Source organism: Oratosquilla oratoria, chromosome 29, assembly GCF_046742065.1.
Source record: "Oratosquilla oratoria isolate Oo_2021 chromosome 29, ASM4674206v1, whole genome shotgun sequence".
In the NCBI taxonomy this organism is placed as follows: Eukaryota; Metazoa; Arthropoda; class Malacostraca; order Stomatopoda; family Squillidae; genus Oratosquilla; species Oratosquilla oratoria.
Genome location: NC_134805.1, coordinates 23,744,490 through 23,762,633, shown reverse-complemented (window position 1 = coordinate 23,762,633; position 18,144 = coordinate 23,744,490). Strand labels below are relative to the sequence as shown.

General features: G+C 40.1%; 1 protein-coding gene across 9 annotated transcripts in view; it reads right to left on the bottom strand.

Annotated features, from left to right (window-relative positions):
* Positions 1–6,983: 6,983 nt before the first annotated feature.
* The window catches only part of LOC143040667 (protein lap4-like), a 91,525-nt gene continuing 80,364 nt past the window's right edge, over positions 6,984–18,144 (bottom strand). For 7 of the 9 annotated variants that reach the window (XM_076211926.1, XM_076211928.1, XM_076211931.1 and 4 more), the window contains one exon: positions 6,984–8,951. In XM_076211926.1, the coding sequence (XP_076068041.1) occupies positions 8,601–8,951 (351 nt within the window). In that variant the 3' untranslated portion in view covers positions 6,984–8,600. Of the gene's footprint in view, positions 8,952–17,714; positions 17,988–18,144 lie in introns of those variants that run through there. The other 2 variants (XM_076211934.1, XM_076211929.1) reach the window with 2 other exon arrangements.

The window sequence follows — 18,144 nt, the reverse complement described above, 5'->3', positions numbered from 1 at the left end:
TTCGATGAAGCCGCAGGCTTGTTGACATGGAGCCAATTAAGCTGGCCGAGCGTCCGCGTCCTCTCGGGTGCAGTTAAACCCTACCGCTTCCCTCTCCCTCTCTGGACTTTTTAAGCTCAACAAACCTCAAATTTTGGATGCGTCCGTCCCCCACCTCAAACATGACGAGACTTACACGAAAACCGATAAATCTAAAATCGCGATTTTATTCAGCTGAGAGAATGACTTACGAAAGGGTTGAAATCAGAATTTGGGGTTGGAGGAGGGAGGATATTTGTAGGACTTTTGTCTGTGACAGTGCAATCTTTTCCATTTTTTTTCTTCCAAATACGAATTAGCCCGTCCGACTCATGCCCAATGATTTTAGCCATCAAAATGCGGGGCATGCATTTACCTAATTGTAGTATACGCTCGTAGGGCCGTCACTTACTCTCCAATCTATCTACACCTAGCGTCACCCTCATAAAGAAATTGCCTAATGTCATTTTTCGTCAATTTCTGGATTTTTTTTTTCTTTTTTCCAAATGAATTTTTCATTGCTCCTTGTGGTACAATTCCCAATGTTTTATTTAGTGTCTGAGTAGGTTAAAACTACGTTAGGAGGAACATTACGTACATTTATGAAATAGAAAAACTTTTTTTCGATTTCCTGAAAAGTTGGACAAATGACTTAGGCACTTTCTTTATGAGGCTGACGATATGGTTCCAACTTGGGGTGCACTGGTGGCGTCATCGGAAGCGTGTTGCTATCGCATTTGCTTAGTTCTGGGTTCAAATCCCGTAACTCTCCGATTCTCAGCGGTGACTTATTTATTGCTCCCAACAGTCCCCCAAACGCATGTACATAGGGCAAAGGTGACGGCTCCGGCAGCAGCTACTCAGCGTCCCCTGGCGTAGTAGGCTCCTCATTTCACCTCCAAAATGCGCTATATCCTATATGTGTACATGTGTTTGTGTGCGTACTTCGGGTTACTGAAACTGTACCGGTCTTGGATAGATGCAACTTACCCACCGGTCGCATTCCACGCAATATCAATCCATGCACGGTGACCATGATGTTACATAATACTTTATTAGTCATCACATACATAAATGCACAATGAAATTCTTCTTGGTGTCAGCAATGAGAAATAAAAATACTACAGCATATACAGTACAAAAGCATAGACTATATGAATACTTCTGAATTAATTGGTATTACAGCACAGTTACAACATCGCAATGCAAATTGAACACACACACCATACAACTGTCACGCCGCGAAGGAAGCGAGGTGAATCTTTAACAATCATCATCATTCTTGCCCTATGAGGTCGGTGCTGTTCATCGTGAACAGAACGATCCCCTACTGGACGATGCTCACGTCGATCGCGTTCTTTTAGTCTCCGTCCGGGTCTCCGGGGGTGAAGAGAAGGATGGGTTGTTCGGGGTGGGGGGATGAGGAAGGAATTCCTCGTAGTAATTCTCTTCCTTTCGCAGCCCAAGTCCTCCAGTGAAAGAAGAAGAAGGCGACGAGAGCAGGGAGCGGGGTGGGAGAAGTAATTAAAGTGATGAGAGAGGGAAGGGAAGGGAAGGGAAAAGGAGAGAAGGGGGGAGAAGTAAAGGAAGAACAAAAGGGAGGCAAGGAGACAGAGATAGAGAAGGAGAAGAAGAAAAGGGAAAGGAGGAGAAGAGCGAGGAACAAGAGAGGGAAAAAGAGAAAGAGGAGGAGAAGGAGGAGGAGATGGAAGAGGATATGGAGAAGGAGGAGGTGGAGGAAGTGCTCCTATTTCTTGGGGACACTATCGTGCCGAAGAGGTGGATGAAGTCGTAGAGGTCTTGGTCAAGAAGAGATTCAAGGAGGGCAGAGGTGGAACGGAGGGATGGTAGTAGTTAAAAGTGAACAGCATTCTTTTATGGTTGAAGATGAATCTCTAGTCATATTAAAAAAATACTGAGTAACTTGGCCCGTAGATATGTCACTAAAGTCTATAAAATATTCACTGTATAAAATATTCTGTCAATATCTTATACGGGGTGGGTGGATGGAAGGATGGAGAGAGAGGGAGAGAGAGATAGATAGATAGATAGAGAGAGAGAGAGAGAGAGACGAGAGAAAGAGAGTGAGAGGGGGCGTCTTTTTTTTCTGAAACGATATAGAGCCGTTGTCGTCGTCGTCGTCTGAGGCGATGACGCGTCGACATTCCTGTCACTGGATAAGTGAGCAACGTCCTCGGAAATCTTGAGTAATTGAATCTGGCCTCCCCTTCTTTTTTTTTTTCTTTTTTTATTATTCGTTCGTCCATCCACTAATTTTACTTATTCTATTTATCTATTTTTGTCGGGCCTGTAAATCGTATGTGTATAAAAAAAATTATGGTATACTAACCTAATATTTAGTGCGTTTAAGTTTTCGAAGACTTATTAGAGAACAATATCAATAGATAAACAAACTAATAAGTAAATAAACAAGTTAATAAAATCGGCCATAAAATACAAAAATTTGACGGATTACGTACATTAACACAAAACACAATTGGAAAACGAAAGAAATAATCGAACGAGACTAGCAAACCGTTTAGCAATACTGGCGAGGAAATTCTCCACTCAGTTTAATAAAAAATAAATCATTCTAGATATATACCACGAAATTATAAAAATTTCCCGCAGCAACAGTTACAACACTCCGTGTCCACTTAAACATGAAGATCTTTGCTTAGAACGGCCGATTCCTGGTTCCCAATGAAATCCACGGGATCACCTTGTCACATTACATCACCCTCAAGGCGTCCAACCGCGAAGTTAAACGTTACCGTTTGGATCACTGCAGTTCTGTCACGCGACATCACATTGATCTGTGTCAATATCACCCAACAGAGAAATCACTTAGATTCCTCCGTTCCATCTACTTACTTCCGTCTCTCCCTCTCTATTTCTTATTATCTTATTTATTTATTTTTTGTCGTGCAATTCACAGGCACAGAAGCAAGGGCTAATGACATCACTCCAATAGCTGACCGGAAAAAATCAGTGATGCTTATGTACTGTGGGCCTAACACGATCAACATCTTCTTGCCCAGTGATAACGAGGAAAGTAGAGGACGAGGAAAAGGGGGAGGGCGAGAAGGAGGAGTGGCGAGTAGGAGGAGGTAGATGGGGAGGAAGAAGAGATGGAAGAGAAGAAGGAAAAGGAGAAGGATGGCGATGAGAAGGAAGAGATAGAAGAAGAGGATGTGGAGGAAGAGGAGGGAAACCAGGAGGAACAGAAGGGAGGGGGAGGAATAGCAGGAATAGGAGGAGGGGAGGAGGGGGAGAAGGGGAGGAGGGGGAGGAGGAGGGTAGGTGAGGATGCGACTGACATGTCGAGTGGGGGAAGCGGGTGGGGGTGGGGGAATCACCTCTCTCTCTCTCTCTCACGCGCGCGCGCGCCAGAAGCCAGCACGGCGACGTCCAAATGGCTGATAATCAAATTCAAAGGTGAAATTGATATCGAAAAGTTTTTTACTCAATCAAAAGTTTTAATTCAAAAACTTTCAAGGTAACCACTTTGCATGCAATAGGTATTGGGCAGGGAGGGAGGCTCAAGTGGGCAACAAAGGAGGAGAAAGAGTACGAGAAGGAAAAGGAGGAGGAGGAGGAGGAGCAGCAGGAGACGTAAAAATAGAAAAAAGGGAAGGAGATACAGACATGGCAAGAGGGAACGACGCCATCTTTTTTCCTGGCAAAACACAAGGTTCTAAACAGATTACAAAGACAGGGCGAGGAGTTGGGGAAGTATGGGAAGGAAGAGGAGAAAGAAGAGGAAGAGGAAGAAGAGACGGCGGAGTGTATTCATGCACTGGTATTACATTGGAAAAACATGGCGTTTTTCAAAACGAGTAATGGAAGAAGTAAACACTGGAATAAATCAACCATTTATAAAAATTAATACGGATATATATGTATACAAAGAAATAAATTCCATGTCCATACGCACTTATATTTATGTATACATTATAAATTGCGAATTTACCTATGATAAGGTCACAATTTAATCAGCCGTCACCCCCCCCTCCCCTCAAAAAATGACTAATTTCTTTGCCCTTGTTTAAAGTAAGTGGGAAATATGGTAAAGCAAAACTCCAGAGAATGGATGGAAGTGACAAATGTCTGAAGTTAACTGACAGGTACATCATTACTCCATAAATTGTGATAGCCGTTCAAAAGCGAGAACGTTGTGACTGTTGTCAGTGGTAGGCTAATTTCTCAGAGCATTGGCCTCATAATTATTTCATGGTCAATTTCCTCCCACGGCTGCAAGTGATAAAAATTTATCTTGTGCATCTCTGTGAAACCCTTTCCCATTGTGTCGACATTGGTGTGAATTCACGCAATAGAGACTGATATTATCCACAACACCATTCGTTAGCTACAGTGATGATGGCAATATTCAGTGGGGCTGGACGTGCGGCTCCGCCCGCTGTACTCTGGAACTGTAAATATGAAGGTTAATCATCTTCATGAATAGTTGCATTTGGTTACCCAGTCTTTCGCACATGAGAGAGAGAAAGAGAAAGAAAGAGAGGGAGGTCACGACTGCTAATATTCCCGACTATTTGGAATCCAAATAAATGTTTGTTTTTCAAACACGATTACGCTGGGCAACGATATCATCCTTTTCCGAAAATATCTTTTTTTTTTCCCCACTTCCGTCTAGTCTTTCGTTTTCGTCCCTTCACTTACGGCTCTCCGCCTCCTCTTCTTGTTCTTTCTGTAATGCAGTGTTGCCTTCCCCCCCTCACCCACCCCCCGAACTTCCTGCAATCTGCACTCTTTTTTTCATACTTCCCGGTTCTAGAGGATGTGTGTGGTGTTCCGGTTCGTTTCACTTTATCATGTATATTTATTTTTTCGCTTGATCAGCTTTTCGCCCTTACCTTTCTCAGGATGCACCTCCTCATCACTCTTGGCTCACGTCCCTGTTTCTTTGAGCGCCTTCGTCCACTCCTCTTATCATAATTCAAATTTTCATCTTTCCTCCACGATTTTCAGATCAAGTTTCGTGACATCACAGTTGTAGCACCCGCAATGTAAACAACTACGACACTGACAGTCCTATAGTGAGGCCATCTTACGAATATAAAGTTCAGTATATTAAGTATAGAGAAATATATATATATATATATAATATATATATATAATATATATATACACACAAATTAAGCAAACGAGTAAATAAACGGATACTAATCAACTCGTTTTGATATAAACAACGTGTCAACAATAATTCAGCAACACAAAAGAGACGTGATCTTCTCATTCCTATGATAAAAAAATCTAGTTCCCCATCATCCTATGAACTCATCATTTTAACCTACTTGTTCGTCCCTAACCTCCACCCCCAACTCAGTATACACACCTACCCACATACACTCGTTCCCTGTGAAGACCCGAGAAGGATGTCTATTGCAAAGTTTCGAAGACAGTTGGTCATTTTGTCTACAAGTGCTTGATTAGTCCCTTCCTCCTTTGGGGCGAGGGAGACTTTCCCGTGGGGAAGGGCCACTGATACTTCCTCTCTTAAACTGACACAAAGACAGAGAGAATAGGGGAGAGACGGAGAGAAGGAGAGAGACGGGAAGGGAGAGAGACGAAGAGGGAGAGAGAAGGAGAGGGAGAGAGACGAAGAGGGAGAGAGACGGAGAGGGAGAGAGACGGAGAAGGAAAGAGATGGAGAGGGAGGGAGACAGAAGGAGAGAGAAAACACAAGTTACATCTATTGTGCAGCCATATTGAATGGGAAGAAAGGGAAAGACAAGGGAGGAAAGAAGGGAGAGTAGTAGGAGAGGGGATAGGATGAGACGATAGGGAAGAGAGGGCAAACTTTATGAACATTTATAGAATTTCATAGTATAATAGGGTGTCCATATCCTGGGAAATAGCTAAATAAATCAGCCACATAAATGATACATATTTACATATACCAAATTGATCCTCTCCCCCTTGTAAGGCTTGGGCAAGACAGACCCACACCTCATCTATTCATCCCTTTTATATTGGCTGTATGTGGATGATGGGTCGCCCCTGCCCACTGTGTCAGATGCAATGCAGCTAGACACAGCACCTCTACAGCAGAAGGTGGTTTACCTATTGACCATTTCATCACATCGCGACTCTTCCCCCCTCATCCACTCAAGAATTTACTGAGCAGACTAGAAACTCCTTTGGACCGTGTCAATTCTTTGATTATAATCACTCTCCACTCAAACCCATCTCTTGCCCTCTCACTTTCCTCATCTACAGACATTTCCCATATACCCATGACCCACTTCACTCTATCCATCGATCCCATTTTTGGTCTTCCCCTTAAGTTTACTAAAGCCACATCTGCCTTCTACCCATTTTGCTGGTCGTTCTTCACTCATAAAAGATATTAACTATCTACTCTATATACCAAGGGCTTTTTCCTCCTTGTAAGGGAGGTAGCTAAGTCAAAAGGCACATGCCCACTGCCCTCCACCACCCTTTCTTCCCTCTCATCTTAGCTCCTCGTGGATGAAGGGTCATCCCTGTATCCCACCCACTACCCTGGGTCAGAAGCAATACAGCAAGACAGTATATCCACAGCAAAGTCATTTCACTAAATTGGTGACCCCCTTCTCCGTCCCCACATGTGGAAACGTAGATGGGGAGGAATCCCTTCAGGCTGCATCAAATTAATTATCATTCACACATAACCACTCCCTACTGCCCCCTCCATCCTTGCATAACCGTATTATCTAAACAGTCATTCTCTAATCACCCCTCCCTATCTCCTGCCCCCTCCTTTCCTTGCTCAACAGACATTCCCCTCTTGCTCAAAGCCCCTTTCATCCCATTCACATTCATCTCATCCTCTTATCTCCTCGAGTTTGCTCCATCCACCTCTACTTTCCACACCTTTCATTAATCTTTTTTTCTCTCATTCTTTATATTAACAATATAAAACAAGACAAAAATCTAAGGAAAATGTTGATACACTTCCGTAATAGCAAATCACTTTATTTACAAAATGTGTAGATTATTACATGGGCAGGGATGGGTTTAACACTATGATAATCACTGCCTTCCACAGCTGGTGTAGCATTAGTTCTGGGCACAAAGAATATTCGGAGGGTTGCGGAACACATACATTCCACAGTTCATGTTTACAAGCTGCAGATTGCATGGAAACTTTGAGGAGCTGCACATTGGGATGGGTGTCAGGGGTGGTGTAGGCCAATCTGTGGTGGTAATGGTGATGGTGGATGTGCTCTAAGCCAGCCTCCCTGCCAAGGCCATTTAGGAAGGTCACAACAGCATTTCCAAAATGGTTGAGAAGAGTTTGCCTCCTTGAGGCCTCTGCTCTCTTGGATTGTGTGAACATCACACATACCTTACACAATACTCGCTCCTGTGACAGAGTGTCAGTACCACTGGCATTACCTTGTGGTCTCCCTGATAAGAGACAGGTCTGCAAAGGACTGCTCTGGAATATGGCAAGCTTTCAAAAAGTCTGAAAGTGCATCATCCATTTGCTAGACTATGTCAAGATTAAAAACAATTTCAGGAAATCAAAGTAACATGTATTTGTAACATTTACATAACTTAAAACTAAAATTACCTACTAAAAACTTGGAATACAGATAAATCAGTGCAAATATCATTTCCTTGCTCACTTTTTATATAAAATATTACAAAATGTACTATCAACATCTTGGTCATAAGGCATCAAATCCTGCCATTATATACAACCTCATCCTCCCTTCCACTTCACGCTGATACAAATTCCACAGAGATCATCTACTCCAAGGCTATGCTCCCACTACTGGTGAGGAAGGTGTTCATCTGCTTGACAATGCTTTAGGGTTCTGTGCTAAAGCTTTGCAAACCTGAGACAATTTGGAAGGAGATACAATAACCAAATTATTCAATCTAAAAACTGATGAAAGAAATGCATCAAACCAAATAAAAAATTGTACTGATTGCAGCTCATTTGGTCCACTTTATTTAAAACAAACAATAAAATAATTTGACCAGACAATCTCCACAGACTGCAAGCCACAAAAGCCTGCAAACCTATCATCCCCTGTTGCCTGCAGCCAGGGGAAGAGGAGTGGATACTTAGACTCCCTTAACAACTCTCTCAGACACACTTATCTTAATGTCCAATGGTGATATGGGTTCACACACTCCTCTCTTTGGCTTCTTTTAAACAGGAACAGAGCATCTTCCACAACTTTGTCATTCAATCATTCATTCATTCGCTCCCTGTCAATATTATCAATTTCCCTCTTGATCATTCATCTGTACCAATCACTCATTCATATTATTGTCAAGGAATATTTTTATGAAGAAAAAATAAAATACTTTCACACAGTACTATAAATATTGGAACTCAATTGGTTTCACTAAGAGTAGTTATCAGTAAGCAACATACAATGAAAACTTTATATACTTTCTTGTCAATGAAACCTTAAGTAGTCATTTGACGACCTGTCTTGGTTTTCCTAAAAAAGTATTTTAGCATTTCCAAATTTGATTTTGCTCACCATGATAAGCATGATACAACAATTGCACCACAACAACAAAACACAACGACCTATTTCTCTCCCTCACAATAGTTATTTTTCACTATAGGCATTTTTGTCCTTCCTTCTAGCAACCTCTGCCTCTTGATCAGAGTCATCAGTTGTCGACATTGTGGCAGCTTCTCTTGACAACTGTTCTTCCATCCAATTGTCAGCAGAGTCATTATGAGACTCCTCTTCATCATCATCTGTTGACTCGACCATTGTCTTCACCTGTGTCTTCTCCAGATGCTGGCTTACGGGAGACCCTTCGGAGGTGGCAGCACCACGAAGAGAAGGGTCCTCACTCAGATCCTGGCTATTCCTCTCCTCTCCACAGGTGATGTTGGCATTGTCCACATCATTAAGGGAGAGTGTGACCAATGTTTCCTGCAGTGTTTCCACCTGACACCAAATAAAAAGGAAATAAAGACGTATGCCTCTGACTCAAAGTTTGGAAGCAGCATCAACTAACACATGCAGCACAAAAAGAAAAACATCAAAAGAAAAAGAAAAGAAAAAAGTGTTATAGATTAACTGTGAAACACAATTATCAATTAACTCATCATTATAAATCAATAAAAAAAATATTCTGGTCACTGAATTATTCCCACAATTGGAGATACCATAGCCTGTACATACTTTTGCCTTTGAAGACTGCACCTGGTACCTAAACACTAGCTTATCATGCACTGGATGTAAAAAAAATAGTCCTTACAGCAACCACAAAATTGTAATCTGTTACCTACTATCATGTGCCACAGAAGCAAAAATACCACTACAAACTGACACCAGAGTACAAGATAATGTGTATTAGTGTTGGGACACTACATAGCTTATACCTGTTAATGCATGCTGAATGTTGACCATTTAAATACAATTGGGCAAAGAATTTACTCCCAATATTTTAATTTGAATAACTATCTACTTGGAAAAGATGGGCAAAATTGTTAGCACGTATCATCTCCACCTACTTTTTATTGGCCCATCCAATCAATCCCCACCAGGTTCCTCTTGCAGGATACCTGTGGCAACCACATAACCAGCTACAGCCACTGGTTTGGCCCATAAATCACTCAAAGAAAGAGATTTTGTATTGTTGTCTGGATGAAATGAGAATGGGTCAATGTACAATGAGGTATTCTGTGTCTTCTATCTGGTGGCTGCATCTGGGGCAATTAGAGTCTACAGCCAGGCCAATTATCTGTTGGTACTGTTCTAATATAGGGCGATGACCTGAACAGTCATGTCAATATGGTTTTACTTGTCGAGAATGATTTCTTAGTTAGATTGATGTCTGAGGAAACCTGGTAAAATATAAAATTTGGAAGACTACACGACGTTCAGTTTCATATTGTAACCCTTTCCCTCAGTCAATGAAATTATTCCATGGTTAGAGAATGTGCATTTGCATATGGTGGTACTGCAGGGCATCCATCTGAGAAAACTATCCCCCAGATGCCTATCTCCAAAACCAATCAACAACCTCACATCTATCAAGAGGTGTAGGTTCCAAGGGGCTGACACAATATACAAAGCCAAGATCTATCAATTTACAATATCATACTGACACTTTTTCATGTGCAAGATGACAACCTACTATCACTACCATCTTACTAGCTGGTGACACAAACACCCCCACATTTGTAATACATAGAGTATTTCCATATTTCTACAGAGAGATCTATGAGGCCCCAAGGTTTCTAATCACAAAAACTCACAGTAACAACTGATTACTTCCTCCAGTCCACTTCTATGTATTTTCTCAATTCTGCACCATCAGATTTTGCACAGTTGTATCTTGATTTTTTTCCTTATTTGCCAAATATATTCAAGGACTACAGGATCCATTTTACCTACTATGCACAAGTAATTAAATTTTTCAATCACCTCAGGTTCTTTTGCAAAGATCAAGTTCAGGCTTATTGGTGTATCTGCGCCTTTATATCTTGGTTCTTCCATTCACTGGATCACTATATTATCCAATGCTATAGTTAACATGGTATTCTTTTACAAGTCCTCACTTACTGTTGTTTCCCACTTTTCCCATTTAACATCCTTGTTATTAAAATCTCCCATCAATTGTACCTATTCTCTTTCCATTTTTCCCATTGCTTGGTTGTTTTTACCAATAAATCTTTGTTCTGCCTCATTCTATGTTCTTGTTTATCTATGTACCATGGAATTTTTTCCCCTTACCAGGGAGGTAACCAAAGCCAAAAAGAATATACCCACTCCCACCCATTCCACCACCCTTTCCTCCCTCTCATCTTAACTCCTCATGGGTGCAACTGTGAAGTCTTTCTCCCACTCCCGCCATTATAAATCTTATATTATCTTGGCCATTCCATCTCCAATTACTATTTCAACCTATTATGTTTTTCTCTGCTGTCATCCTTGCTCCCTCCCCATTTTTCCTTTACTGTTACTACATCAAAAGTTATACTGTTCCTCGCTACCCTAAATAACAATATTTCCAATAAGCCTAGTCTCAACATATGTTTGCTTCTTTTTTCTTTAATTATTTATGTCTGTCTATATTTGTGTAAGCTACTTCATTTTAGCTTGTTGCTTCTCTTTCCTTTTCCTATGGATCTGTTCTTTAAAATCACCAAATCATCTTCTGATCAACCAGTCTCCACTAAAATTCTGTCCTCTCCTGTTTGGTCCTGTTCCCGCTTCCCCTTATCTTCTTCAATCAGTTTTCTCATGTTCTCCCTTCCTCATTTGCTTCCCTCCTTACCTAAACATTCTTGAACTTGACTGTTTGCTAGTTTCCGTGTTATGATTTAATTCACCACACTTAACGATTTAAAATGTCATCTTCCTTGGCTATGCATCTCCTTGTACATAACTGCTTAACCTAATTTCATCTACTTCATACATGTCTTCCTCTGAGTCCATTACCTGTGCAATTTCTTTTGCATTCTGCCTTCCTTTCATTTCTCCTATTCTTTCTGGTAAATTACCATCTTTCCATCCTACTACAATAATACATTCATGGTTATTTATTACACTTATCGGTATTTCTGTACTACGACGATAAAGCATGCCAACAGGAGACCTTTCAGTCCATAACAAGGTTATTTGCCCCCTACTCCTCACTTTTTTCTTATGTACCTTTATCACCTTTTCCAACCTTCCCCTTCCACTCGCCTTTGCTCTATCATTATTTGATTAAACAGAACTTTTTCCTCATGCATTTTTATCCACCCTTTGCACTTGCCTTTGCTATATCATTATTTGATTAAACAGAACTTTTCCTCGTGCATCTTTATCCACCCTTCCACTTGCCTTTGCTCTATCATTATTTAATTAAACAGAAATTTTTCCTCATGCATTTTTATCCACCCTTTCTCTTGTCTGATCCAATTAAAAAATTTGCCTTCTCACAGCTTTTTCTCACACTGCCCTCTAGTCTCTCCTTTAATTTTTCATAATTCCTTTTTCAATCTTTCAAATTCACTCCTTTAGTTTTCATGTCACTCCCTAGGAGGGGAACAATCACTGGATACCAGCTCTTCTTTTGGAGTAAGAAATGGCAAATTCTGAAAGTTGGAGATTTCAGGCCCAGTCTGGAGAGCAAAGGGTTAAAGTGTGGATGTTGATCGGATAGAGATAATCCTCTCTCTTATGTCCTGTAAGGTTAAGTCATCCAAGAACCCACTACTTGTCTCTTCTTGGCATTGATCTGTTGTATGCATCTTGCAGGAGTTAGATGTCTTATACTATTATATTTTTGGAAGCTCGCTGGCTGAGCGGGTTAGGGCGTCGTTACTTGTGGCGAAGGTCGAGGCGAGGGCAGTTCGAATCCTGCCGTCAGTGAAGTTGAACCAAGATTTTAAAGGGAATTGACAACATCAAAAGTGACAAAATTTTCACATTGAATGAGAACCAGACAAGAGACAATGGTCTCAAACTGTCCGGAAATAGATTCAATTTGGAAGTAGGTAGAAACAACTTTGCCAACCATGTAGTTAATGAATGGAATAAACTTCCTGCACAGGTAGTGCAATGTAGTTCAGTTCGAAGCTTTAAGAATCATTTAGATAAATACCTAAGTAAGATGCTGAAATGATTATATTTTATCTTATATTATTTGTTTTTGTTTTGTTATAATTTGTCAGTCTGATTTTCATTTATTATTAGTAATATGTCAATTTATTATTTACTATTTACCTGTTTGATTATTATTTTAACTATACCTATGCATTTATTTATGTATTTTATTTGTTATTTACATTATTATAGTTTTTATTTATTATTTCATTATTAATATGATTTTTTTTTTTTTGCATCCGACCTAGATATGGATCAAAAGGTCTCCTGTCGGCATGCTCCGCCTTTGTAATCCTTTGCATGGTTCATTAAATTCCACTCTACAAAGCCCTTTGTGAGGGGCACCGTCCTAGCCTCCCGATAGGGGGGAGTGTGTGACGTTAAACCATATCATATTTTTGGGCATTTCCCTCTTACAATTTCATTTGAACTGTGACTAATGAACTCGTGAATCTGATGATCCACAAACCAAAAAGTGGATACAGCACTGTGACTCTTCCCCTACTTAACTTTAATAACCACAAAGTCCTCCATTTTAATCTTAGGTTCAGCCACAGAGGTGAAAAGCTATGATTTTGTGATCAAACATCTATGAACAACAAATGCAAATATGGCAACCACATCAAATGATTAAATCTGTACTCAACACGACAGTAAATGTCTGCACAACTTTATAACATTGAAAATATGACATTTTCAAATTTAAGTATTTGCAAACACTTTTTACCAACATCCTGTTGTTTACTCTTCTACTTTCCATACGATGCACAAGTACATTTATGTACTGTGACTATTAAAAATGTAATTAATGCAGTCAATTACTTGGTATAAAATAGTAGCATTTGAATATCTATATAATTCAAGTTCCAAGCTGAGGAAAGACAAATACAGAAATTGACTACACTAACAAGAAACAATAAAATATAAGGAATAACATTACATATTACATGATTCCTCAATAGGTTTGAGATTAACCACTTCAGTACGATGGCACCTACATAGATGTCATGTGGTGCGAGTAGGTACATGAGGATGCTTGTGTTGGCATTTTGATTACATATGTTTATTTTGTAGTTGCACACAAGTTACCCCTGGATTCTGTGAACTGGTTTGATCATGTTTTCTGTGTTTATTATTACTCAAAGTAAAAGAGAACAAGTAATACAGCGGTGACTTTATATTTTATAATGTGAATAGTGAGATGCATCATACCTATGGCAGCCGATGCTGCGTGCAAAAACTTGACTCGTACTGAAGTGGTTAATACTCTCTACTGACAGTATATGGGAATTACATTAAAATTTGTTCCCCTAGACTTCCTACCACAGGATTTGAAATTGGAATTAACTAATTTACAAGGTCAATGCTTGATCTAATCCTTGACATTCTGCATGTATGACTTTCACTTCCATTCCTGGCATTTTGATGGGTCACCTATAGTTCTGATGCATGGCATAGTTGTCTACACCTTTACAATTTAGGTGCCACCATGAGATGCTATACATTAAGTGTTGCAGTACCTTCACCATATTTACTAATGTGTATTTTACATCCTCGGCTGAATGTTCTTTGAATAATAGCAGTAACCCTTGCATGTACTCTTATTTTGAAAACAATTCCTATCTATATATATACCATGAGCCTCTTCCCTCTTATAAGGGAGGTAGCCAAGCCAAAGGCACACTCACTCCCACCCATTCCACTCCCATCCATCACCATTGAAATACTTCCTGGGAATATCTCCACTGTTGTGACTTTCTTCAGATAGTATATCAACATTCAACCCCTTCAGATTGGGGTCTTCATGTGGCATTAGTCTGATAAATATCTTTTATCAGAGTGAATGGGTTAAACTTAATAAACTTATCAAATTTCTAACACCTTTCCATCACCCATAGTACTTTTCTTGTTAACTTTCTTTGTTTCTACTGTCAACCCCTAATTAAATTAAGTGGATGACAAGGGAGGGTGCAATACACGGAGGTAGGGGTGAACCAGTTCCACTTGTCAGACCCTGTTGTGGAAAAACTGAGCTACTTTACATTGATTTCAACCTGAGAAATGTAGTTACCCTTCATTCTTGAGGTCCTGAGATGGGGAAGGGAATTGAACAAGTTTCTATTTGTTTATGATGTTGGTGTGTACTTTGGTGTATATTTTTTTTTACCTAACTGTATTTTACCAATTGTAGTATACGGGGTTGGTACTATGCTCATGAAGTCTTATCTCTACATCTCGAATAATAAAAAATTTGCATTACATTATGTTTTTGGTTTAGTGTGCGTGTGTGTGTCTAGGTACAAGGGGTTGGAGACTTGCTCATTTGGTCCTGTCCACTCATCAAACTTTGCTTTAGGTTGGTTTATAGCAGTGTACTCCAATAACATTTTTAAGAGCTACATTGCTTCTGACCCAGAGCAATGGGCGAGATACAGGGATGACCCGTCATTCAGGAGCCAAGAAAAGAGGGCGGAAGGGATGGTGAATGGGAGTGGAGTATGTGGGGATGAAATGGGTGGGAGTGGATTTATGCCTTTGATGTTGGCTACCCCCCTTGTAAGGGGAAAAAAGCCCTTGGTATATGTATATATGTATGTACCTCATAACACTGGTGGGTCATGTCAACAAGTCATTCAAAGGAATGACATTGTCAATGGTATCAGGGACTTGCTTAACAAGAGTATATGGTACTGTTGACATTTATTCAGAAGGAATATGATTCGAATCTTGAAGTTGCTTGTCTCTGTCTTGCTGTGTGGCTGAGACTTGGTGAGTGAACCCTGACTTGAAGAGATGTCTCAATATCTTTGGTATCAAGTGCCTTCAGAGAATCACTGGGTTCACTGGGTGTCACTGGAATGACTACGTATCAAACCAGAAATTGTTCTGTGGGACTCAGTGTAGGCCTATTACCAGCATAAGTGTATCTTACGGGAAGGGGAGCTACATTTGTGGTGTCCCAACTTTGTATCTCGCAGTGTCTAGTTTGCTCTTAAATTCGTGTAAGGTTTTTGTACACACTATGGTTTTGTCCAGTTTGTTCCAAGTGTCCACCACTCTGTGTGGAAAACTGTTCTTCTTCAGATCTCTTCTCTATTTTTTTTTTTAGTTTCTTTCCATGTCCTCTTGTCCCAAATTAACAAGTCCTCTCTATCAAGTATTTACACTCCCTTCATGATTCTATAGATGGTCAGTAGGTCCCCTATCTCTTTTATTTGCTCCACAGTCGGTAACTCCAATTTAGCCAGTCTCTCTTCATATGACAAGTTTGAAAGTGCTGGAGCCATTTTTGTGGTTGCTCTCTGGATTCTTTCAATTTTCTTTATATTCTTTTTGGTACTGGGCGACCATAATGTTGTCTAGGCCTTATTAATGTGACTAATATTTTTTTTCAGTATGTGCTCTCAAATAATGATGATTCACAAGCTCCCATGTTTTTGTCCATTCATCTTTGGTAGCATCTCATTGACTACCAACTTCCAAGACCTGGTGATTATCTCATTTGCTATGGCTCACGACTTGAATCTAATTTCTAAAGAGACATATGCCAACCCTTACGTACTACCCCAGCCTTAACACAACTTCAATGTGATCAGTTGCATTCAAGTAATTTCCAATAATCAAGGAAGTAACTTTTCTTGCATTCCAAAATTCATTTCCAACATTCCCCTCCAGAAAATGTGATCCCTTTTCCAACCAGCAATGACACTTTTGGTGTTGTCCACAACATCACTAACAAGAAATTACCTTCTTATAATGACTTCACACCTTCCAATCTATTTTGTACTTCTCTTTTCTACTACTCCACAATTTGAGGTTAAATGCATTTTTCTATTGGTTTCAAAAGCGACCCAATCAAAACTTGATCAATTCTTCAATTTTTCATCACTATATTAGAAGTATTTCAAGCTGAAAACAGCTTGAAACTGAGATTTTGTGTGTAGATCATGATGCTATTCATCACACCAGTAAGCTGTGCAGTTGTATGTTGACAAGGTTTTCCTTTATGCAGAACAGACCCTGAAGAAAGGGATTACTGGTTTTGGTCAAGTTTCTTTGTTGGTAGCATAGAATCAAAATGGATCAAATGACATGAAATTTCCTGGAATGGTGGTCAACAGTCACTAAACAACCCCTATATTTCAAGTTACTGGATCAACATTAAGATCAAGGTAACTAAAACTTTTCCAAAAACTGTCCCATTTTCTTTAAACCAAGGCTTAACATGATCTTTAACCTATCTCTCTCTTAAAATCCTATCCCTCACAATGGTGAAAATACAAAGTTTGCAAGCTGACAGATATCTACTATCATCAAGATTGGAAGTTGCATATATTGCCTTTACCTCAGTAGAGTAATCAAATAATCAAATTCACTCAAATGCTTTTGGGCACGGTTAGTTGTACCTTGTACAATTAGTTCTGTTGCTCTCCTACCCCCCTCTTTCTTTACCACTTCTTTGTCTTTGTCACCAAATCTCTTAGGTCAGATAATAGCTGGTCATATTCATGTATAAACCAAAGCCATCCATTATCCAAATGCAAGAGATAATGGACACTGCACTAATTTGTGAACAACATCTTGCTTAAATTACAGTATATCTACAAAAAACACTTTACTACTGTCTTAACCGTACATTTTATATAATTTCTATTTTACATATCTCAATAAATATAAAGGGCTCAAATACAATACCATTTCATATTTCCCTGTACATTCCCTGCTGAAATTAATGTGCATCTTACATGCCCATGCATCTTATGTGCCATTAAATATGAAAAGTGTGCACCTAAACTATGCATAGTTCTTTGACTCTTGCTTCAAGTGGGCAGGTGAAAATTAACGTGCTTTTTAATTCATTTGTTTTTTTCTATTTTACTATCTAGCACAGCACAGCACAGCACAGCACAGGCTGGCCAACAACTGGCCATCCTCTTCCTGCATGGCACCCAACCTGATTCAAGCCAGTCATCCCATCCCATGTATCTCCTCCTCCTGTCTCTCCTGGTCTGAGTGCAATGTAGGTCTACCACTACAGTAAGGACCACCCAAGAGTTGAGCTGTTGTTTCATCTAGAGGACTACTATTACAGTGAAAAAAGCAATAATGCAGAGCTGTGCCCTTTCAGCAGCATTCCATCAAACATCTCTGTATCACCTCTCGCTCAATCACTCGTTCGACCACTTCATTGGTCGAGACGGTGAGAAGTCCCGTGCTGGGGTCCACCACAGGAACAACTGTCCTATGCTTCACAGTCTCCGAGATGATGTGATCCTTCTCGTTGATGGTGCAGGCCTCAGAACCAGGAGACCTGACCACATAAAGTTTGGACCATCGGCGGCGGTGTCCATCTTGGTGGCCTTGCTCTGGCCCCCCTGTGGCCTGTCAGCACAACTTGCCAAGAATCATCACGCACACTACATTGCATATATCCACTCCTACGTCCATACACACAAACAAAAATGACACCTGCATGCACAGGATAACAACAAGAGACCACAAGGAAAAACTTATGACAAAGTGCTCCAAAGTTACCAAG